At 41.5% G+C, this 24087-nt stretch overlaps 1 protein-coding gene across 3 annotated transcripts in view; it reads right to left on the bottom strand.

Annotated features, from left to right (window-relative positions):
• Positions 1-24087, bottom strand: part of golga4 (golgin A4) — a 203990-nt gene that overhangs the window by 52432 nt on the left and 127471 nt on the right. For all 3 annotated transcript variants that reach the window (XM_067981366.1, XM_067981370.1, XM_067981367.1), the window contains 2 exons: positions 9173-13461; positions 1009-1130 (listed from right to left, as the gene is read on the bottom strand). In XM_067981366.1, the coding sequence (XP_067837467.1) occupies positions 1009-1130; positions 9173-13461 (4411 nt within the window). The remainder of the gene's footprint in view (positions 1-1008; positions 1131-9172; positions 13462-24087) is intronic.

Genomic DNA, 24087 nt, shown 5'->3' with positions numbered 1-24087 from the left:
CAGATCCCTTTCCAACTCACTGAAATCAGCCCTCCTCCAGGACCGTGATTACTCATTGCTAGTCTATTTCTGATGTGCAGATGTAGATACAAGGCAGCTTTAATTCTACATGCAAAGCATTTACTGAAATGACCAGTACAATTTTCAGATAATTTTAACTTCCATCAGTAAAATAAAACCAACATTTTACACTGTAGACATGGTCATGAATTATCCATAACCATTTATGTTACTCATGAAAGGCAAACTTTTATAAAAAGTACATGAAGACTTCCCCAAATTATACTAACTAATATGATCTTAATTTCTCTACCCTATTTTTAATACCTTTTCTCACACTTTTTCAGTTTTCCTGGCACCATATATCATGCACCACTTTTGTTAAGGGGATGAGCAGTGATCTGCTCTGATGCCATTTTCTATTTCCACTCAGTAAAAATTACCCTGTAATGTTTGGTTTATACTCTACACTTTACACAACACAACTGAGTGGTCTCCGTCCAATGAACCCTGCCTATTTCATCATGTGGCCTTCTTTTACTTCTAACACATAGTGCAAATAAAGCAAACTGGAAAACAGGATTTGATTCTGCACTCAATTGTTTCAGTTCAGATTGAAACAAATACAACTTGCACATTTTTTTCCCATTTAGGACTTGCATTTCATTTCCGTCTGCCTTCTTTTTGAAAAGCAGGTAGCGAATGGCCAACAAACTTCCCAATGATTAGTGTAGGTCCTGTTACATAATAAACAGTATATGAGCTTTCTGTGAGGTTGAACACTTTTTACAGAGCCTATTTCATCGCATGAAGAACACATTAAATCTACAACCGCAGCAAAGGGATTCAATTCTCAGCGGAAAAACTTCAACCTATAAAAATAAAGGCAGGAAGAGAGGTTTATGATTTCTCATTTTCATAACCAATAGAACCAACAGACTTATATTTACTGAATTATCTTTTTGCTAAGTAAATATGTACAAAATCACTTCTTGTTCTTATACTTACTAATGGTCTCTTTGACCGATGTATCTAGTTCTTGCTCTTTCCGAGCGAGCTGTGTATTGAATTCTCGCATTAACTGTTTGAGAGTGGAGTTGTGTTTCAGCTGCAGATCCTCAAGCTCCAGACTGTAAAACGAAAACAATGGTTTTCAGCACAAGAAAAGCTCAGTAATACTTCCAGCTTGCCTTAAATTAAAATTGTGGTCTCAGTGATAACTTATTACCTATTAGGACAGAGGTAAGTAGGGTAAATAAACAAAATGAAGGATTAGCAAATACAGTGACCACCTAAGATGCCCAAATACACTTAAGCATTCACGGTTGGTACCAATTTTAGATTGCATTCTTGCTTCTGACTGTTTAGTTCACAGAGGTGAAAGTTATAATGTGACATCTGGGGAAAATTCATCAACTGTTTTAATCAAAATTCATTGATTAACATTTGGGAAAAAAAACTAATAAAAAATTGACACTTGGCAAAAGCATAATACATATTTCTGTATTAACACAATGAAGCATTTAGTATTGCCCCTAGTTAATGCTCCTACTGACTTCTTCACAGAACTGTGTGTCAATTGGAAATCTAACAAATTGACTCATTATATATACACTAATAAATCTGAAGCTGTAAATAGATTGCATCTTGGTGACAGCAAATACAGGCTTAACAGTTAAATATTCCAAAATCAAAACTTCAAGTTGTAGTCTTCAGGAACAGACCAACTTGTATTCCTACAGCATCAGGGGCTGAGCATTGCTTCATGTTAAGGCATTGCCCATTCACCTCTAGGATCTGGGTTCAAATTCAGCCAAGCATGATGGGATAAAAGTTTGCACTGCAAACTTTAAGGGTCATAAATGACAAGAGTTGAATGATTCACAACCAAGGGTTAAAGGATACAATTCTCGAGTACAAAACTGGCCAGGATTCAGCAATGACATTTGCAATCTCACTTCAAGTCACAGAATAGTTCATCTAAAAAGTACCACTGAGATAACAGAGCAGATGGCGCTCTTTCAAGGCTGGGTTCAGCGAGCATTGTTGGGCAAGTAAAGTGCTCTTCATTTTACATCTTAAGCCTTTGTTGGTACAAACCAGGCTGCATGAGTAAATATATTAAATATCACTTGATTCATGTTGACCACTTTATGCAGGCCGGGTACAATGGAGTCTTCAGCTTCCTTTAAACTGTTCAGCATCATTGCATAAATGCGCCCACATACATCTGTGTCTCAGGTGGAATTAATGTTTGCATATGTACAGTGCTGTTCCAAATTTAAGATAAAGCCAGAGTACCCATCCCAAATAACCTCATCATATATAGATTATAGCTACCTGCCAATATGAGGCTACCTGCTCAAAGGGTCAGATTGACAGCAGTAGGTAGGTAAACAAGGAATTAATCTACCATTGTTTCATCAGGCTGTATGACTCTCAGTCGAGACAGAACAGCTAGAATCCAAAGAAATTAAGCAGCTCAATACTGTGTGTGAATTAATGCCACTACAGAATCAGTATATTTTCATATTCTTACTTGTATGTTACATTATTTCACTTTTAAAAAAACATAATATTCTTATCACTCTGAATGGAACAAAATAACAAAGGTTTAGCAGCAGCATTTTCGTTTTGGAATGTCACCATGGATGTTTCGAGGTGGATTATTATTTTGACCGCTGCCTTATATTTAAATAGGGAGTTTCTGCAAGTGATTTGCTTTTATTACAATTCCCAGAAAATAAAACAAATAGTTATATCGCAACTTATCTCATCCATAAGACATCCCAAAGCCAATGAATTATTTTGTTATGTAGACAAACATGGCAAACAACCTGTACATGAACCCACAAACAGCAAATTTTATCAATGGCTAGTTAGTTGTTTTTGGTTGTGTTGGTTGAAGGAAGACTATTGGCCAGTAAACCAGGAGAATGCCTTCCTCTTTTACAAATAGTGCCATGGGATCTTTTATGACCACCTGAACTGGTGGATCAGGCATTCAGGGCATCAGTTTAACGTCTTAAGACAGCAACTCTGAAAATGCAGTGCTCCCACCATATTGCACTGAAGTGTCAACCTAGATTGTGTGCTTTAGTCCTAGAGTAGAGTTTAAAACTGCAACCTGATTTCAAGGCAAGAATACTACCAACTGAGGCAAGTTAAACCTGAGTTATTGTATAAAGGTTACATATAAAAATATATTTTGTATATGCACACAATAATCTTTTTTGGGGGAAGAAGGGAAAGAGAAGGGGGAGGTGACTAAATTACAACACAGCAGAATAAAAAAAGAACTGATATAGCAAACAAATGCCACAGTTGATAGCAGAACTCAGCTAGCAGTTGTTTTTCTTGTACGTTCAATACACTTTGTATCATGAAGATAAAGGGGTTTTAATTACATCAACTTAGAGGCAGTCATACAACATCAAAAATAAATGGTAAGTGGTAAATATTCTAGGTGTCAGAACATTACCATAAAGATAGAAAATTGTATTGTGAGCAGAAATCTGTATTTTGGCCAATAGCCCAAATTGTCATGTACTTTCTTTTGTACATTTTAGATGGCTACATGGAGTCCAGGTTTGCAAACTGCTATTCTCTAAGACAGAGCTGAACATCTTCTGAGCAATTTTAGTTTCCCAAGGTTGGCAATGATCTTGATTTATTGTGCTATCCTCCATGTGCCTCAGGATTCTGACCCAGCAGTAGATATTTTGGCCTGGATTCAATATCTGCTTCCAAGATTGATTTGGCAAACTGGATATCTCTTAGATAATCATAGAATCATAGAAAATAGAAGCAAGAGTCGGCCATTTGGCTCTTTGGGCCTGCTCCGCCATTCAAAATGATCATGGCTGATCATCTAACTCAGTACCCTGTTCCTGCTTTTTCCCCGTATTCCTTGATCCCTTCAGCATTAATATATCTATCTCCTTCTTGAATATATTTAATGACTAGGCCTCCACTGCCTTCTGTGGTACAGAATTCCACAGCTTCACCACCCTCAGTGAAGAAATTTCTCCTCATCTCGGTTCTAAATGGCATACCCCGTATCCTGAGACTGTGACCCCTGGTTCTGGATTCCCCATCCATCGGGAACATCCTTTCTGCATCTAGTCTGTCTAGTCCTGTTAGAATTTTATATGTTTCGATGAGATCACCTCTCATTCTTCTAAACTCGATTGAATATAGGCCTAGTCGATCCAATCTCTCCTCATACATCAGTCCTGCCATCCCAGGAATCAGTCTGGTAAACCTTCGTTGCACTCCCTCCATGGCAAGGACATCCTTCCTCAGATAAGGAGACCAAAACTGCACACTATACTCCAGATGTGGTCTCACCAAGGCCCTGTATAACTGCAGTAAGACATCCCTGCTCCTGTACTCAAATCCTCTTGCAATGAAGGCCAACATACCATTCGCCTTCCTAACTGCTTGCTGCACCTGAATGCTCGCTTTCAGAGACTGGTGTACAAGGACACCCAGGTCTCGTTGCACCTCCCCTTTTCCCAATCTGTCACCATTCAGATAATAATATGTCTTTCTGTTTTTGCAACCAAAGTGGATAACCTCACATTTATCCACGTTATACTGTATCTGCCACGTTCTTGCCCACTCACCCAACTTGTCTAAATCACATTGGAGCCTCTTTGCATCCTGCTCACAGCTCACATTCCACCCCAGCTTTGTGTCGTCTGCAAACTTGGAAATGTTACATTCCATTTCTTCATCCAAATCATTGATATATATTGTGAATAGCTGGGGCCCAAGCACTGATCCCTGCGGTACCCCACTAGTCACTGCCTGCCACCTGGAAAAAGACCCGTTTATTCCTACTCTCTGTTTCCTGTCTGTCAACCAATTCTCAATCCATGCCAGTATATTTCCCCCAATCCCATGTGCTTTAATTTTGCACACTAACCTCTTGTGTGGGACCTTATCAAAAGCCTTCTGAAAATCCAAGTACACCACATCCACTGGTTCTCCCCTATCTATTCTACTAGTTACCTCCTCAAAAAACTCCAGTAGATTTGTTAAGCATGATTTCCTTTTCATAAGCCCATGATGACTTTGTCCAATTCCGTTAATGCCTTCCAAGTGTTCTGTTATCACATCCTTTATAATAGTCTAGCATTTTCCCCACTACTGTTAGGCTAACTGGTCTGTAATTCCTTGTTTTTTCTCTCCCTCCTTTTTTAAATAGTGGGGTTAATAAATGCAGCTATTAATGTTCAGTAAAGGTATAGAGTGAAGAGCGTGACATTTTTGGTTTCAGGTTTTAGAACCCTTTTTCTTGTTAACAGTTAAGTTGTCAAGGAAAAAATTCATTGCAGAGGGACACTAGATCTGTCTCTCCAGGAACATACAGAGATTGGAGGTATTGTTAGGCTATCAGAATTACCTGAACTCCCTTCACTTAGGTTTTCTGAATTCGGAGGATAAGGAGGAGTGTGCAACAGAATTTCTTCCGTCAGGGCAGGCTGCACACAGCCAGAGCCATGTCATAAGTTCTTTTCAAACACAAGCTCAAAAGTCTTTTCGTCACAGGTTGTAAAAGATACATTTCTGAATAACTCCATTCTTGGAAAGGGATTTTCCACCTGAGTGTACAGTTCATTTATGGGATTAATATGGTTGCAACTCAGCAAGCCCGTTACTAAACTGCCCACAGATAGGTTCATATGGTGGATCAATAACAATAACAGACCCGATTTAAATCCTGGCAATAGGGAGTGGGATTGAGTACAACCCTTACAAGCAAAATTCATTGCTGTGGTGATGTCACTCTACATTGATCAACCTTGCACAAGAGCCTAACAGCCCCACAAAGCGAACCATATCACCCCTAGTTCTTACTTGATCAGATGCCATCTGGACTTGAAAGGCACCCACAGACCCAAAGACCGCATGTGGGCAGCCCTACCCTACCGTCGAAAGGAAGTATTCATTAGTAGAGCCAGAAACATGTACAGGAAGTTTATTTTGATCTCTCTTGCTTGTTATTGATGAGTTACCTTCCTAGTTTCCTTTTAACCATTTATGTATTGAAATGCCTTTTGTACAACTCCCCGTTCTGTGAAGTACCCCGTTCTTATATACATATATACGTAAGATAAGGATTTGGTTTAATCTCCTATGATTAGGATTTTTGCTTTCTTTTCACTTATAGCTTGTAGACTTGTACTGTTGCTAGAAATAATAAAATGGTTAAGTTGCTCATTCCCAGAAATCTCCAGGGTGTGGATGACATTTAGCAAGAAAAAGCTTTGTCAGCAAGGAGAGGTCTGATGTTAGCAAGGAATGCTGAATAAGGGGTCAGTGGTCTCCCAGATAAGAGGGTAGCCTATATCTACATCTTTAAGTAGATCTTCAGTTTTATGTCACGATTTGAAATGTTATGATCTCAAGCTAGACACTGATATGAAGCAGAAGGTTACAGATTGAGCAACTAAATTTCAACTGCATACTTCATTTATTTCTTTCAGCATGAAGATCATTTTCTTGAGTCATAGCTATTTTAATTTAGTGAGTCAAATCATTCAAACTCCTCTAGGACACAAGAGTCTTGCCCAAAAAGTGATCTCCCAAATCTGAACTTGGAACATCTTGGAGGAGTCCATGACAGGCAAAATGTGAAGAATCTCCAAGCTAGTTCAGGGGACTCAGCACAATTGGCCCATCCTATCTGGGCTAGAGAAAACGGACTCAGACTATGACACAATTCCATCCAGTTGATTTACAAGAGGGAATGGGAAAGAAAAAGACTGCCATTTTCATGTGAAAGCTCAGGGCTCCAGGGACATGCTCCACTGGTTCCTTAACTGTTAAATGCTATGCACACAAACATACCAATAGAAATTATCTGCCACAATGATCGAGGTAGTGGCTACTTGTGAGGTCAAGGAGATTCCTTTCCTTTTTTATCTAGATGATATTAAAGGCTGGTAGATGGTAAACTTGGCATCTTATTAACTACCCCAAAAATCTTACATAAGAAAGAATGAACTTGCATTTATATATCACTTTTCATGTCCACAGGGCATCCGAAAGCACTTTACTGTCAATTAAGTACTTTTGAAGTGTAATCATTGTTACAATAAATGTAAACCAGGACATCTTTCCTGCTCTTCTTCAAATAGTGCCATGGGAGCATTTATGTTCACCTGAACAGGCAGACTCCATGTTTTAACGTCTGATCTGAAAGCTGGCACCTCCAACAGCACTGCACTGAAGTGTCAGCTTAGATTATGTGCTCAAGTCTCTGTAGTGGAGCTTAGAACTCACGACTTTCTGACTCAAGAGTGAGAAGGCTACCGTTGAGTCAAGACGAGGCCAAATGGACCAAAATCACTAACCAAATTAAAAAACTAAACCGAGCAGGGTATGAGGGGATAGTAATGAATATCTATCATTCAAAGAATGAAGGCTGTACAAGGTGGGCAATCTATCTTGGTTCTTCAGTTCAACATCCTTCACCACCAGAGGAGCCATATAAAAATACTGTCCAATTTAAAACAAACAGGCCCTGCCAGACTTGATCCAACCCCTCCTACTAGCCCAGGAGCTCAAGGTCCTGAACAAGATGGCTGAGCAAGCTGATCATTTTGCACCATCTCAAGCTGATGAGCGGCTTTGAAGGCAGTTGCCTCATACTGATGATAGACTGGAAGATGATTTGCTATCAGCTGTAAGGAAGGTGGCTATAGAAGAGCCTCCTTATAATACACTGGTTTTCTGAGTCCACCAGAAGACGTCCTGAACTGGCACTTAGTCTAAGCACATTAGATGAGAAATGGGAAGTCAGCAGTGCAATTCAAATGATTTGAGTAAGGGTTCTCACTCATGCATTGGGAAATACAAAGATAGTCCATGCTATCAGCACAAATGTTGTGCAGGGGGATACCAGTCCCCTGAATATTGTAGAAGGGCAAGAAAAATCTCCTTCCAACTGTGAAGATTTGTAATCCTAAAAGTATCAGTTTTTGCATGGGATCCAGCTGAGATTTCTTATAGTTATCTATGAAGCCCAATTTTTGGAGAACATTTACACTGCTTGTCTGGCAGCATCCCAACTGAAAGCAGTGACATTTGCTACCCTCCTTTCTATCTATTCTGCCCCAGTTTTTCATAATTTTAAACATCTCTATCAAATCGCCCCTTAATCTCCTATATTCTAACAGAGTGTTATGACACTTATCACATTTCTCCAGTCAATCAAGCTTAGTTTGGTATCAACTGTTGCTCATTTGGTAGCACTCTTACCTCTGAGTCAGAAGGTTGTGGGTTCAAGCCCTACTCGAGACTTGAGCACAAAATCTAGGCTGACACCCCAGTGCAATACTAGGGGAGTGGTGCATTGTCAGAGGGGCCGTCATTCAGATGACCTCTCAGGTGGATGTAAAAGATCCCATGGCACTATTTTGAAGAGTAAGGGAGTTCACCCCAGTGTCCTGGCCAATATTTATCCCTCAACCAACATTACTAACAAACAGATTATCTGGTTATTATCAAATTGCTGTTTGTCGGACCTTGCTGTGCGCAAATCGGCTGTAAAGCACTTACAACAGTGACTACACTTCAAAAAGTACTTCATCGGCTGTAAAGCACTTTAGGACAGCTGGAGGTTGTGAAAGGTACTATATTATGCAAGTCTTTTTTTCTTTCTTTTAGCTAAATTCCCATGATGTGCAAAGGTTGCTGAAATGTAGAATGATTTTTTTTTTAAATCAATTAAATTTTTGATCAATACATGTGTTTCATCATTGTCAATCATGCCCTATTCTAGCAATTACTGTATTTTCAAAATTTGGTAACATTTATGCTTCCTCCCAACCCGTTAGCAGACAAAACTTGGTATCTGATCAAGCAATGTCAAGGCAAAACTAAGTCACAATAAATGTTCACTTGTTACATAGTAAACAATTTTACAACACCAAGTTATAGACCAGCAATTTTATTTTAAATTCACAAGCTTTCGGAGGCTTCCTCCTTCCTCAGGTGAATGTTGCCACAACATTCACCTGAGGAAGGAGGAAGCCTCCGAAAGCTTGTGAATTTAAAATAAAATTGCTGGACTATAACTTGGTGTTGTAAAATTGTTTACAATTGTCAACCCCAGTCCATTACCGGCATCTCCACATCATGTTACATAGTGCACACTTACTTGGCTCTCTTTTCAGCTTCTTCATTAATTTCCTTTCTAATGATTTCTATTTCCACCTCGTGTTCTTTGCGCAAGGCACGTAGGTCTTTTTGCAGTTTGACATGTTCTTTACGCACTTTTTGTTTCTCATTTTCTGCCTCTTCCAGTTTGCGTCCCAATTCTGTTTGCTGCTCCCGCATGTCATCCAGCAACTTTTGTAGTTCTGTGTCAGATCTAGTCTTCTCTTCAGAGCTTTCCTCAAAGATCTTAAGCAGAGAGACTTTCTCTTCTAACTGCTCCTGGAGAACCTTCATCTGTTGTTTGTAGCCTTCAGTGAGGGAACTACTCTCCAATCTTATCTCTTCCGCAATTTCTTCCTTTCTTAAGGTGAAACCACTTTCCAGTTCCACTATTGTTCGTTTCTCAATAATTTCTTTTTCCTGCATTTTCTTTTGTAACTCTGCAATTGTCCTTCCCATCTCATCTATCTGTTTGTCTTTTACTCTTAACTGCTCCATAAAATTTTCTAATTTACCAGTTTCCTCTTTTTGTTGTTCTACCAGTAATGAATATGTATGCTTCTGTTGTTTAAGCTCTGATTGAAGCTGGTCTGTCTCTCTCTTCTGGATTTGCTTTTCCTCTTCAACTTTTTCGAGGTGCTTTTGAAGATCTGTATAAGATTTATTGATTTCTTGTTCAGAAATATTCGTTTCCACCTGTCTCTCTTTGTATTTTTGCACCATCTCATCTCTTGCTGATACCTCCTTCTGTAGAACCAGAACTTGTTCTTCATAGCTTGCTCTCAACATCTTCAGAGAGTTCTCCTTCTCAAGTTCCATTTCTTCTTTCACTTTCTCAACCCATTTTTGTTTTTCTTCCTTTTCTGATCTTATTGTAGTTTCTAGAGTTTTCAATTTTTCTTCTAAGGTCCCAGTGGTTGCTTCTCGCTCTTCTGCTTTTTGTTTTAAGTCTCTTATCTGTTCATCCATACATTTTTCTTTCTCTTCTATTTGGGTTGTTAGTTGCTTCCTTATTTTTGCAATTTTCTGTTCTGCTTTTTTCTTGAGTTCAGCTATTCTAGTGGTGCTCTCCATTTTCATTCTGGCTTCTATATCCTTCAATTCTTCCTCCTTGTTACTTACAAGGTCTAATTTAATTTGCTCCCATTCATTCTGTTTCTGTAAAAATTCAACCCGGAGTGATTCCATCTCTTTCTCAAATGTTTGCGCTTTTTCTTCAGCATCCTTGAACCTGTTGTCCTGATAACAAGCTCCAGCCTGAGCCCGTTCAAGCTTCTGGCCCATCTCCTGAAACTCAATTTCCTTTTGATGCAATTGTTTGAGTTCTTCTGCAACTTTACATTCCTCAGACTTGGTAGCAATATCTTGGTTTAGTTCTGCTATCCGAGATTTAGTGGTTTCCAGCTGGGCATTCAGATCATTTACTATTTTCTCCTTTTCATTCTCCACATATTCAATTTCAATTTTAACACTTTGTAAATTGGTAGTCAGTTTTTCTACCTCTGCTGTCAACGTTGACAATTGGTCATCCTTCTCTATATTCTGTTTAACAGATGTCTCAAGCTTTGCCTCAAGCTCTTTCATTTTGTTGTTATGCTGTGTGAATTTTGATTCTGCCTTCTTCTTCCAATCTGTTAACTTGTTTTTATACTGGTCTGCCTGTTCAAGGGCTAAAACTTTCTCTTGAGAAACAGTTTCAATACTTGCAGATAGCTGACCTATTTGGTCCAGCAGCTTTTGTTGTTCCACTTGGTATTGTTTATTGTGCAATGATATAGCTTCTTCCTTATCTGTAAGACAAACACTGTGCTCAAGTTGCAACTTCAGATCCCTCATTTGTTCCTCCAAGCTCAAGATCAGCAATTCTTTTTCCTTCAGCTGCTCAGTGATGGATTTGTGCACATCTGCACTTTCTGACAGTTCTTTTCTATACTGCTCAATGGATGCCTCCTTCTCATCTAATACTTGATTGTGAATTCTGCTTTCTCGCTGGAGTGTGTCCTGTTGTGCAGTCACATTTTGCAGTTCAGCTTGCAAGGCCTTGAAGTTTTGTTGTTCATCTTGCAATTGTTGTGTCCTATGCTGTACTGAATCATTCAATAAGACATTTTGATTTACTGCCTCTTGAAGTTGAGTTTCCAGTTCATCAACTCTCTTGATCCTTCCGAGAAGTGCCTTTTTTACCGTCTCAATTTGATTTTGGTAAACTTTAATATGCTCATTAAGGATGCTGATTTTATCATCACACCTCATATGGAATTCATTGGTTTGTAGCTCTATTTTTGCACCTGCTTCATTGAAACAATTTATTAATTGCTCCACTCGGCTCCTGAATTCAATTTCATTCTGCTGAAGTTCAACACATTTTTCTTGAAGCTGTTTTTCATGCTTCTCGTTTTCTTTGCAACGCAAGTTTTCTAATGCCTGTAGATTATCCTCAGTTTCCTTCAACAAACTGCTAAGCTCATGAATCTTGTCCTGGTTCTGTTCCTCTGTTTTTTTCAGCTCACTTAGTCGGTTTTCCAATTCTGTTCTTTCTAGCAAAGTATGACTGTTAGTCTCTTCAAGGGTCTGCAATTTAGCTTTAAGGGCTGTTTCAATTTCCATCAAAGCACCAATCCGAACAGATGCTTCCTTTAGTTCCTCTTGGAGTTGTTGCATTTTATTTACTCTTATTGCAATCTCCTCTGTAAGTTGTGTTATTTTCCTGAATACCTCTTCCCTTTCATTAACGGAGGCTTCTAGGTTCAGTTTTATCTCTCTCACTTCCTGTTCCTTTTCCTGAAGCTCTATCTCATGCTTTTCTTGTAGTTCTTCAATCTGCTGATCCAACCGTTCCTCGTAGCTTTGCTTAAGTTCTACAACCTCTTGCTTGTGAATCTCATTAAGACTTTCCAGTTGCTGCTTCTGACTGGATTCCAGCTGGGCCACTGTTTCATTAATTCCTGTAGAACTTGCATGTGCCATTTCCACAATCTTTTCATTGAATATTTGCTCCTTTTGAACCAATTCCTTCTGCTTCTTTTCCAGCTCTGCTTTTAGTTTCATCTCCTGTTCAGAAAGTTGTACCTTGAATTTTTCCTGCATTTCTTTTCCTTTTTGTTTAAGTTTTTCCAGTTTTGTCTCAAGTGCTTTTATTTTCTTTCCATATCCCTCACGAAGTGCAGCAACTTGCTGCTCACATAATTTTTGCTCTTTTGATAGCTTTTGAGTGACGTCTTCTGCCTGTTGTTTTTGAAGATCTAGTGCCTTTTGCTTTTCTTCTGAACTTTTCTGCAACTGTGCAATGTCTGATCCCAGCTCAGCAATTTGGATTTCATATTGTTCTGTTAAGGAAGCTACTTTTTGTAGCAACTCACTGTTTTTTTCTTCTAGGCCTCTCAATACCTGTGCCTGAGATTTATAGTCATCTAAATTGGCAGTAAGCTCATTCAGTCTGGTCTGAGCTGACAACTCTTTTTCTTCTAAATGTCTGTTAAGATTCACTTTCTCAGTCTCCAAGTTTCTCAGCAAATCCTGTAACTTTATTAATTGTACTTCATACTGTTGACGTTGGTCATCTAGTTTACAACTCATCTTTTCTGCAGCATCTTCCTGCTCTTTCTGACGGTCCTGGTTCACAAGTTCAAGTTTTGCAGAAACCTCTGCAGCTTCTTTTTGAATCTTTTCAAGCTCATTTATCAGACTCTGTTTTTCTACTTGCAGTTCTCCTACAATTTTATCCTTTCCCTCAAGAAGATGACGGAGGTTGTTTCGTTCATCTGTAAATGCTTTCTCAACTCCACCCAAGGATCGTTCATTGTCTTTTCTGGAAGCTTCAATTTTTTCTTCATAATGTATTTTATTATGTTCTAGTTTCTTCTCATAGTCTTCCTCAATTGCAGATAACTTATTTTCCAACTCTTGGCGTACTTTGAGTGTTTCTGTCATCTCGGTTGACAGTGTCTCCAACTCAGTTTGTTTCACATCGAGTTTCTCTAGTGTTTTTTGGTTCATTTCCTCAATGTGTGCATGAAATTGGGTTTCCTTATCCTTCAATTGTGCTTCTAGTTCTTTACATTTCTCCTCAAGCTCCTCCATTTTAGCCTTCTGCTGATGATTAATGGCCTGTATTTTTTCAATCCATAATTGCTCTTCTTCCTGACGTATGTTTTCCAATGTCTCTTGGTGTTTTTTAATTAAGGCTGCTATTTCCATTTTGTACTTGGCCTTCTCTGCCTCGAGCTCTTCTGATTGAGTTTCACCATCTTGTGACTTCTTTAAAAGCAAACTTTCCAATTCCAATACTCTCTGTGAAAAAATAATTTCATTTTTAAAATAACCACAAGCAGTACTTTGAAACACACACACACACACACACACTAATGAATCTATCCACCTGGAACCAGTGTTTGATGATCTAAATAAAGGCCTGCTAAAGTTGGTCCTCAAAGTTGCTCTCACTCAACAGCTTCACTGTACTCACAAAAGATATTTTAAATAAACTTCAAAAATATTTATAAATTCTGAAGGGGTAAAATTATAACAAAAATGAGGAGACAGAACTAAATATGTCATCAGTGAACAATAATATAGCCAACCCTGGTTAAATGCTGTATTTCTAATCCATCAAAACCCTTGCTGCACTTTTTAAGGATAAATTGTGGCTTTTCTTATCCAAGTGATTTAGCACAAGTGAAGCTGCTCCAAAATAAAGTGATTTTACCATTAATAAGTGCATAGTTAGAGTAATAGTTAGGCTGCATTGAGATTAAACCTCAAAGAGATACTAAATTCCACTGGCAACCCAGAACTGAAACCAATTTTACAAGAACTAGATTACACTACAGCTTGAATTCTAACTCAACTGACATACAAACAACACTTGCTCTTACTGGGCATGTTTTGCCATATTTCTGCTTGGCTACTTAATCAAGTACTGTTCAGTGGGTGGAGTGAGGTGAGAGAGAGGTAAAGGAGAAGAAAAAGCAGCAAATCAGTTGCATTCTGCAGAGGTACATCTCATGCCGCACAGTATGTGAATGGCACTTACGATGGAGCTGGAGAGAACCCGATCCAGATCATTCTCCACCCCTTCCAGAACTCAAAGTGTGGGAAATTGAAAGGAGAAAAAAAGACAGTACAGAATGGATACCTAATATGTTCCACATTGTTTAGTAAACCCTTCGCTAAGTTTTCTTGGCCTTCTTGGCCTGCAAGTCAGGCATCACTTACAAACAAATAAGCTGTCATCCAGCTCAGAAAAAACTTGGGACACTGCCCTATTAATTATCTGGGGTATATGCCAAAGTCAATATATTACTCAAGACTCCCTTCTAGGTAAGCTGACCATGTACCAATACCTTGCCCACAGTTGATGCAGAGAATTATGTTCTGGTACGAGGCAGAACCTTGGCTATTCAGGTGTTCAATGATTTCGGTGGAGCACTAAGGTTGTCAGTGTCCTGAATGACATTTCTCCACTGCCTCGAGCCAAAACAGAATACAACTTGAGTGTTTTTGACCACAATTGCTTTTTAAATTTGGCATGATGATCTGAACTTCCATTCCCCATCTGTCTTATAGCACTCTTCTGGAGTGTTATAGAGGATCAACTTCGAAGCAATCCATCTTCTTTCCACCAAGATAATTTCCCAGCCTGTCAAGCAGTCATGGACAGCCCTGTCAGACAATTTGGAGCCCGCTTTGCATTCTGAAAGTTATGCAATGTTGTAGACAATGCAAGTCCTGATCATGCACATCTGTCACTGGAAAGGACCGAAGCAGCATGTCGAAGTCTTGAAACCTAGCACAACTGTCAACCAAAGCAGATGGTATGAAAACTGGAAAAGGCTGAGAATGACACAGCAACATCAATCAACACAAGTTATCAACTGAAGCATTTGATTCAGATATTACGCAGTCCTTTGCAAAACCATAAATTGATGCTGATGACTGTGTAAAATGGTGAAAGTGTGCCGAATGGGAAAATGAGCAAACATACAAAAAGCTTCAAAATAACCCTAGCTAAAGGAGAATCAGCTAAGGATGTAAATTAATCACATCAGCTAATAAAGACAGCACTGAAAAAATTGCTTCTTGATATGTACAACAACTTGCATTTATATAGCTCCTTTAACATAGTAAAACGTCCCAAGGCGCTTCGCAGGAGCGATTTTCAACTAAATTTAATACCGAACCACCTATTAGGTGATGGTAGGTTTGGTCAAAGAGGTAGGTTTTGAGGAGCATCTTAAAGGAAAAGAGGTAGAGAGGCGGAGAGGTTTAGGGAGGGAATTCCAGAGCTTCAAGCCTAGGTAGCTGAAGACACGGCCACTAGTGGTGGAGCGGTTAAAATCAGGGATGCACAAGAGGCAAGAATTGGTAAAGTGCAGAGATCTCGGAGATTTACAGGAGGTTTCCGAGATAAGGAGGAACGCAGAGATCTTGAAGGATTGTAGGGTCGGAGGAGGTTAGAGGTTTTTCTATTTAAAGAAATATTTCATAATTCTCAACAAATATACATTCCATTGAGAAATAAAAACTCCACGGGAAAGCAATCCATCCATGGTTAACTAAAGAAGTTAAGGATAGTATTAGATTAAAAGAGGCTTATAATGTTGCCTAGAGTAATAATCCTGAGGATTGGGAGAGTTTTAGAAACCAGCAAAGGATGACCAAAAAATTGATAAAGTGGGAGAAAACAGAATGAGAGTAAACAAGCAAGAAATATAGAAACCGATTTTAAGAGCTTCTACAAGTATGTAAAAAGGAAGAGAGTAGCAAAAGTAAACGTGGGTCCCTTAGAGGCTGAGATGGGAGAAATTATAATGGGGAATAAGGAAACTGCAGAGACATTAAAGAAATATTCTGTATCTGTCTTCACGGTAGAGGACACAAAAAACGTAACAGAAATAGTGGGGAACTAAGGGTCTAATGAGAGTGAGGAACTTAAAGTAATTAGTATTAGTAAAGAAAAAGTACTGGAGAAATTTATGGGTCAAAAAGCAGACAAATCCCCTGGACCTGATGGCCTACATCCTAGGGTTCCAACAGAGGTGGCTGCAGAGAGTGGATGCATTGGCTGTGATCTTCCAAAATTCCCTCGATTCTAGAACGGTCCCAGTGGATTGGAAGGTAGCAAATGTAACACCGCTATTCAAGAAAGGAGGGAGAGAGAAAACAGGGAACTACAGGCCAGTTAGCCTAACATCAGTAGTCAGGAAAATGCTGGAATCCATTTACGACATGGTAACAGGTAACAGGGCACTTAGAAAATCATAATATGATTAGGTAGAGTCAACATGGTTTTATGAAAGGGAAATCGTGTTTGACAAATCTATTAGTTTTTTGAGGATGTAACTAGCAGGTTAGATAAAGGGGGACCAGTAAATGTTGTATATTTGGACTTCCAAAAGGCATTCGAAAAGGTGCCACACAAAAGGTTGTTACACAAGATAAGGGCTCATGGGGTTGAGGATTGGTTAACGGACAGAAATCAAAGAGTAGGAATAAAAGGGTCATTTTCAGGTTAGCAGGCTGCAACTAGTGGGGTGCCACAAGGATCGGTGCTTGGGCCTCAGCTATTTACAATCTATATTAATGACTTAGATGAAGGGACCGAGTGTAATGTATGCAAGTTTGCTGATGGTACAAAGCTCGGTGGGAAAATAAGCTGTGAGGTGGACACAGAGGGCCTGATATTGGGAGGGCGGCGGGTTCGCAGCAGGGCTGGGGGGGGGGGCGAGCGACTGGGCTGTCAGCTGGAGGAGCTCTATTTAAAGGGGCAGTCCTCCACTGACCGACGATGCAGAAAATAGGAAAAATTACAGCATGGAGCAGCCCAGGAGAAAGGCTGCTCCCAGGTTTAATGATGCTTCACTCCAGGTATTATTGGATGGGGTGAGGAGGAGGGGGAGGACAGAGATCTTCCCCCTGGCGGGCGGGAGGAAGCAGCCAGCCTCTGCCACCAAGGCGGCCTGGCTCGAGGTGGCAGAGGAGGTCACCTGCACCACCAACATATCGTCCATCTGCATACAGTGCAGGAGGCGCTGCAATGACCTAAGTAGGTCAGCCAAAGTGAGTACACTTACTCATTCCCCTACACTCCGTCTGCCACATCACCGCCCCCACCCCACATCTCCTTCTGCACTGCCAACACTACTCTGTCACATCACTCCTCACACCCACTCAAAGCTCATCCTCATCTTACCTGCAGTTACTCACCTCGCCAGTGCTCATCCCGCCACTACCACTCAACCCAATCCTCATACAATCTCATGGCTCTATCTCATACTCACCCTCTCATGAATCTCTTTCACGGTCAGCCTCACTCAACCTGCCACTACCTGTGCGCCAGCCACAGGGCATGCATCACATATGTGCAGTAGGAAGCATAAGGCAAACGTGTCGTGAGCATGAAGGGGATGCACAAGGGTATTTGAGGGTTTGTCATGGTTTTTACTTATATTTAATTTCTGATCAACTCACATTACATATTATATTGTCACTACTACTGCCACGTCTTTGCGAATCTTGTCTGGTTTGTGCAATAATGCCCTTTCCGAAGGATCACTACGAAGACCCACAACTGATGCCACCATTGTGTCACTGCAGAGTGGGTGTAGGTGTATTTGCACGGCTCTTTTGTGCAGACGACTGAGAGACATCGACGATGTCCCCGATGGCACCCTGGAAGGATGCGGAGAAGTCGTTGAGGGCAGTGATGACTTTGACAGCGACAGGTAAGAAGATGGTGCTCGGGCCAGCCGGGAGCAGCTCGGCATGAAGGAGGCTGCAGATGTCCACGACTACATGTCGAGTGACTCTGAGCCTCCATGTGCACTGCTGCTCAGAGAGGTCCAGGAAGCTGAGCCTCGGTCTGTAGACCCTGTGGCGAGGGTAGTGCCTTCTGCAACGCATCTCTCTCTGCCATTGCCCTCCCTCCTGCTGTGCAGGTGGATGTATCACAGCACTGTGTTTTGGGGCTCCAGTATCAGAGGTGGACGGCATGGCCGGCGAGGCTGGTGATGCTGTTCGTCCTCTGAAGAGGTCATGACTGCAGCTACGGCGGCCCCCATCCAGAAGATGTATGTTTGAGGGGGTCCGCAAGGTAGGTACATGTGTCTGGACACCGGGGTAAGTGCGCAAGTTTGTGAATTTGATTATTAGGAGGGTGGTGGTGAAGGCCAAACTTTGTCCAAAGTGACAGAGTGGCCTCCTGCAATGAGTGAGGGTCTCCCCACCACCCCCCCAACCTGTCAAATGGACCTTTGCAGCTGCCACAGGCTGATGGCTGCAACACGTCCATTTGAACTGGGAGTGTTTCCCCCAGTACAGGAAACAGTCCCAGATGTTTGCAAAATCCCACCTTTAGGGCCCCTCCTAAAATGTCATGTTAATCAGGTCTCTAAACTACCTGAAATACCTTATTGATTACCTTATTGAAACTCCCGCCGGCTTAAATTGGCGGCGGGAGTTCCACATGCAGGGGCTGCGCGCGCATGTCGGCGCGTCACTGGGGAACCCGGAAGTGGGTGGGTTGGAGTCAGGCTCCAGACCTGCCCCGGGAATCCCTGATTTTCGCAGCCCCCCCGCCACGAACGCACCAGCTTGGGGGTGCGAAAATCGAGCCCAAAGTGTCTGCAAAGGGATATCGACGGGTTAAGTGAGCGGGCAACAAGGTGGCAGATGGAGTATAATGTGGGGAAATGTGAGGTTATTTGGTAGGAAGAATAGAAAAACAGAATATTTTTTAAATGGTGAGAAACTATTGGTGTTCAGAGGGATTTGGGTGCCCTCGTACAAGCAACACAGAAAGTTAACATGCAAGCAAAGCAAGCAATTAGGAAGGCAAATGGTATGTTGGCCTTTATTGCAAGGAGGTTGGAGTACAAGAGTAAGGAGGTCTTGTTGCAATTGTGCAAGGCTTTGGTGAGACCACACCTGGAGTACTGTGTACAGTTTTGGTCTCCTTACCCAAAGAAGGAAATGCTTGCCACAAAAGTTCACGAGATTGATTCCTGGGTTGAGAGGGTTTTCCTATGAGGAGAGATTGAGTAGAATGGGCCTATTCTCTCTAGAGTTTAGAAGAATGCGAGGTGATCTCATTGAAACATAAAAGATTCTGAGGGGGTTTGACAGGGTAGATGCTGAGAGGTTGTTTCCCCTGGCTGGAGTGTCTAGAACTAGGGGGGCATAGTTTCAAGATAAGGGGTCTGCCAGCTAGGACTCAGATAAGGAGGAATTTCTTCACTCAGAGGGTTATGAATCTTTAGAATTCTCGACCCCAGAGGGCTGTGGATGCTGAGTCATTGAGTATGTTCAAGGTTGAAGTGGATAGATTTTTGGACTCTAGGGGAATCAAGGGATTTAAGGATCGGGCGAGAAAGTGGAGATGAGGTCGAAGATCAGCCATGATCTTATTGAATGACAGAGCAGGCTCGAGAGACCATATGGCCTCCATCTGCTCCTACTTCTTGTGTTCTTATGAGGGGCGAGGCCATGGAGGGATTGAAAACAAGGATGAGAATTTTAAAATCGAGGTGTTCCCAGACCAGGAGCCGAACTGCTGCTGACAATGCAAAAGAAAGAAATTAGATACACCATCAGAAGCCTCATAGGGGCTGGGAAAAGCACATGTTGCAGGTCACAAGAGCAAACAGGCATAGATTAAAACTCATCAAAATAAAGTTTCGAAGAACTTCTTCATGCAAAGGATGACGACCACTTGGATTAGTCTTCTGTGTAGGATGGTGCAGATGTGCACATCAGACTCATTCAAATGATGTGATAGGGGAATGTAGATACTTAGTTCTGAATAGGTGGGCCAAATTGCAACAACAACTTGTATTTATATAGCGCCTTTAATGTAGAAAACGTCCCGAGGTGCTTCACAGGAGCATAATCAGACAAAGATTGACACTAAGCTAAAGGAGGAGATATTAGGACATGCGAGTAAAAGCTTGGTCAAGGAGGTAGACATTAAATGGAGGTCTTATAGGAGGTGGGTGGAGGGGTTTAGGGAGGGAATTCCGAAACTTGAGACCTGGACGGCTGAAGGCACAGCCACTAATGGTAAGGCAAAGAGGGTGAAAGGTGCACCGAGTTCTTGGAAACATGAAGGAGGTTACAGCGATAGGGAGGAGCAAGGCCTTACAGGGATTTGAACATGAGAATAAGAATTTTAAAACTGAGGCTTGGTGGATCGGGAGCCAATGTAGGTCAGCGATCATTGGGGTGATAAGTGAACAGGACTTGGTACAAGTTAGGATACAGGCAGCAGAGTGTTGGATGAGCTGAAGTTTATGGAGAATGGAAGATGGGAGGCTGGCCATGACAGCATTGGAATAGTTGAGTCTGAAGGTAACAAGAGCATGGATAGAGGGTTTCAGCAGCAGATGGGCTGAGGCAGGGTTGGAGACGGACGATATTACAGAGGTGGAAGTAGGCGGTCTTTGTGATGGAGAGGATATGGGATCGGAAGCTCAAATGGGATGCCGTGGTTGCATACATTCTGGTTTTAACAGAGACAGTGGCCAAGGAGGGGTATTGAATCGGTGGTCAGCGAACTGAGTTTGTGGTGGGGGACGAAGATGATGTCTTCAGTCTTCCTAATGTTCAATGGGAGGAAATTGCAGGTTATCCAAGACTGGATGTCGGACAAGCAGTCTGACAACAGAGACAGTGGAGGGGTCGAGAGGTGGTGGTGCAGTCGAGCTGGGTGTCGTCAGTGTACATGTGGAACCTGACATCATGTCTTCAGATGATGTCGTCGAGGGGCAGCATGTAGATAAGAAATAGGAGGGGGCCTAGGATAGATCCATTTGGACATTGAGGGCAGGCATTGGAGGAGGATGGTGTGGTCAACCATGTCAAAGGCTGCAGACAGGTCGATGAGGATTAGTATCCCACAGTCACTTGAGACTTTGATCAGGGCCATTTCAGTGCTGTGGCAAGGAGTTCCAGGAAAGATGGGCACGAATTTGGGAGGTGACAATATGTTCGAGGACTTGGGAGAGAAAAGAGAAATTGGAAATGGGACGGTAGTTTGCAAGGATAGAGGGGTCCAGGATGTTTTTTTTTGAGAAAAGGGGTGAGGACAGCAGATTTGAAAAGGTAGGATATCCCCATCTGTATCTATCTTAATGAAACAATTTAACTCTGTACATTTGAAGAATGAAATATATTTTTAAATATGTTAACAGGCAATAAGGAGTATAATTATAGGGAGTTAAGAAGTTAATAGAATAAAAACTATGAGCAGCTTTGTAATTATTGCTGAGTTGGTAGTTATTTACCAAGATTAACTTTTTTGACTAATACCGAAGCCACTTGAATCGTCTAACATGGGTAGTTCAAAATTAACATTTTCAGATGTACGTTACCACAGGGATTCCAAGAACAACAAAAAATAAAATTACGCAAATTTGTGGTGAAACAATTAATGGAGACACGAGGTTTCAATTCACCAAAGCTTGAATTATTTAACTTTAAAGCTTATATTTCATATTTATTTGAATTGCTTTTTGGCCCATAATCATACATAGCATCAAAAATTAAGCACCTAGCCATAAGCGAGTGTTAGAGATTTTTTACTCTAACTAATGTACTGTGTATGTGTAGATGGGGGAAATAATTTGTATATTTTTGCTGCTTATTCCTAACTGCTTGCTGGTATAGCCATGCCTAAAAGTGATGGATGAAAATGGAAGAATTCTGTCTAACCAAAACTCAATTAGATGACCATTGTCAGCTGAATGCAGATTCATGGTTCTGTACATTGGAGTTTCCTGAAACAATTTACAACTATTTGTTCAGAACAAATTGAAACAGAATGTACAGGGTCAAATCAGCAGTACATACAAACGAATGAATTTTTAAAAAACTTCCTTCGTGGGAATGCGGATAGGGTTTCAGAAAACTTTTAGAGTTTCCCTTTCTAACTAAACTGCTTCCAGAAATCTAGCCAGGAATTTGAAGGTCTCATGAAAAGGCGTAGGTGCCGTAACTTATTTCTCAATAAATGCAAGCAAAAATAATGAAAACTTAGTCGAAGAAAGACAGCCCCCAAGAGATGGTTTAGGAACATGGATAATACAGTCCAAGAGCTATTCCAGGGACGAATGTCTCCATTCCCCGAATGCATCCTTTTCTGAAGCCAATCCACAATGAGAATGCAACCTTTCAGGCAACTCAAACACAGATCACATAGCCTTGGAGAAGCCCATTCTAAATTTTGTGCCTCTATTATGTCTTATCCTCATGACAGCCATCAAAACCCTTTCCAGAATTTTACCAATGAACAATGCCACATTTGACTTTGAAATAAATATACAAAGACTTTTTTTTAAAAACCCACAAACAACCTACAATTTCAGGTTTGAGTGCCCGAGCACTAAGGGCAGGGTGATGTGGGGTGCTGGAAGGATGCACCACTTCAAGTTATATGATATAGCATCCACAGGCAGTATGTGACACAGTTAAACATGTACCTCTTTTGCTTAAAAAAAAACAGATCTCCTTGCTCACAGACATACGGGCCCCGATTTTTATGCTAGCAGGGAGGTTGCAGGGGAGGCTAAAAAAACCCCAGCAAAGCCAGGGATGCAGAGGTCGTGCCGAGCTTAATGGCAGGGCCTCTATCATTTTTTACTTTCGTTTCCCACCTGGCAACTGGCCAAGTTAGCCTTGCCGGCTGCCGGGCGGGAAAACTAGCGGCAGGAGGCCACAGCAGGGGACCCTGGGGGACAGCCCCCGGCAATCGACAGAGGGAGAAGGCCGGCTGTCATCGCAGCATGGAGAGGTCGGCCATCAGGGCTTTATGTTTGGGGGGTGGTTGAGGGTGAGAAAGAGAGCCCATTGTGGGAGGGGGGACAAGGTTGGCGATTGGGTGGGAAGGGGATTGGGTGGGAAGGGGATTGGGTGGGAAGGGGATTGGGTGGGAAGGGGATTGGGTGGGAAGGGGATTGGGTGGGAAGGGGATTGGGTGGGAAGGGGATTGGGTGGGAAGGGGATTGGGTGGGAAGGGGATTGGGTGGGAAGGGGATTGGGTGGGAAGGGGAGTGGGGAGTGAGGCCATTGCGGCAGAGGGGTAGAAAGAGGCAGTGACCGGCAGAGGGGAGGTTGGAGCACTCCTGCTCTTCCAGGCCCATAATAAGTACTGGAAAAAGGCACTTACCTTGGGGAGCCGGCAGCTCCCGCCTCCCTTAATATCGAGGCCATGATATCAAAGTAAGAGAGTCAATGGAATTGGAGGAGACAGCTCAGAAATTACAGAATGAGCTGGATGAAGTATCCAAGTTGGCAGAACAATGGCAGATGACTTTTAATACAAACAAATATAAAGTACTACACAATGGAAAGAAAAATGGGCAACCCACATAGTCCATGACATAGCTAAGGATAAATGTGAAAAAGACCTAGGAGTCTTAGTAGACCTAGGGCGCTCAAAATATCCAAATAATGGAGAGCAGCAATCAACAAAGCTAATAGGATGTTGAACTATAGAACGAAAAACCTAGAATACAAGTTGAAGAAAGTCATGATTAAATTTTACAGCACTCTGGTCAGACTGCACTCTGAATACTATATCCAGTTCTGGTCACTGAGAAACAAGGGAGACATTCAAGTACTTGAGGCTGATCCCAGTCTTAGAAGTCTGTTATAAAGAAAGACTGAAGAAACTTGTGCTCTTCAACTTTCAAATGAGATGTCGGAGAGGTGGCCTTACAGAGGTATCCACGATTGTAAATTGTGTGGAAAAGGTAAATTCACACATTACTTTCAACTGTGGGATAGGAACACAGGTTTAACCTAGTGAAAGGAAAATTTGGGAATATCAGGACGTTCTTCTTCCCACAAAGATTGATCACCACATGGAATGGACTCCTGTAAACCATGGTGGAAACGAAAACCTTGAAATGATTTACGAACTAG

This window comes from Heptranchias perlo, chromosome 3 (genome assembly GCF_035084215.1).
Source record: "Heptranchias perlo isolate sHepPer1 chromosome 3, sHepPer1.hap1, whole genome shotgun sequence".
NCBI classification, from domain to species: Eukaryota; Metazoa; Chordata; class Chondrichthyes; order Hexanchiformes; family Hexanchidae; genus Heptranchias; species Heptranchias perlo.
The sequence above is the reverse complement of the archived record's forward strand: the minus strand, read 5'-3'. Positions and strand labels throughout refer to the sequence as shown.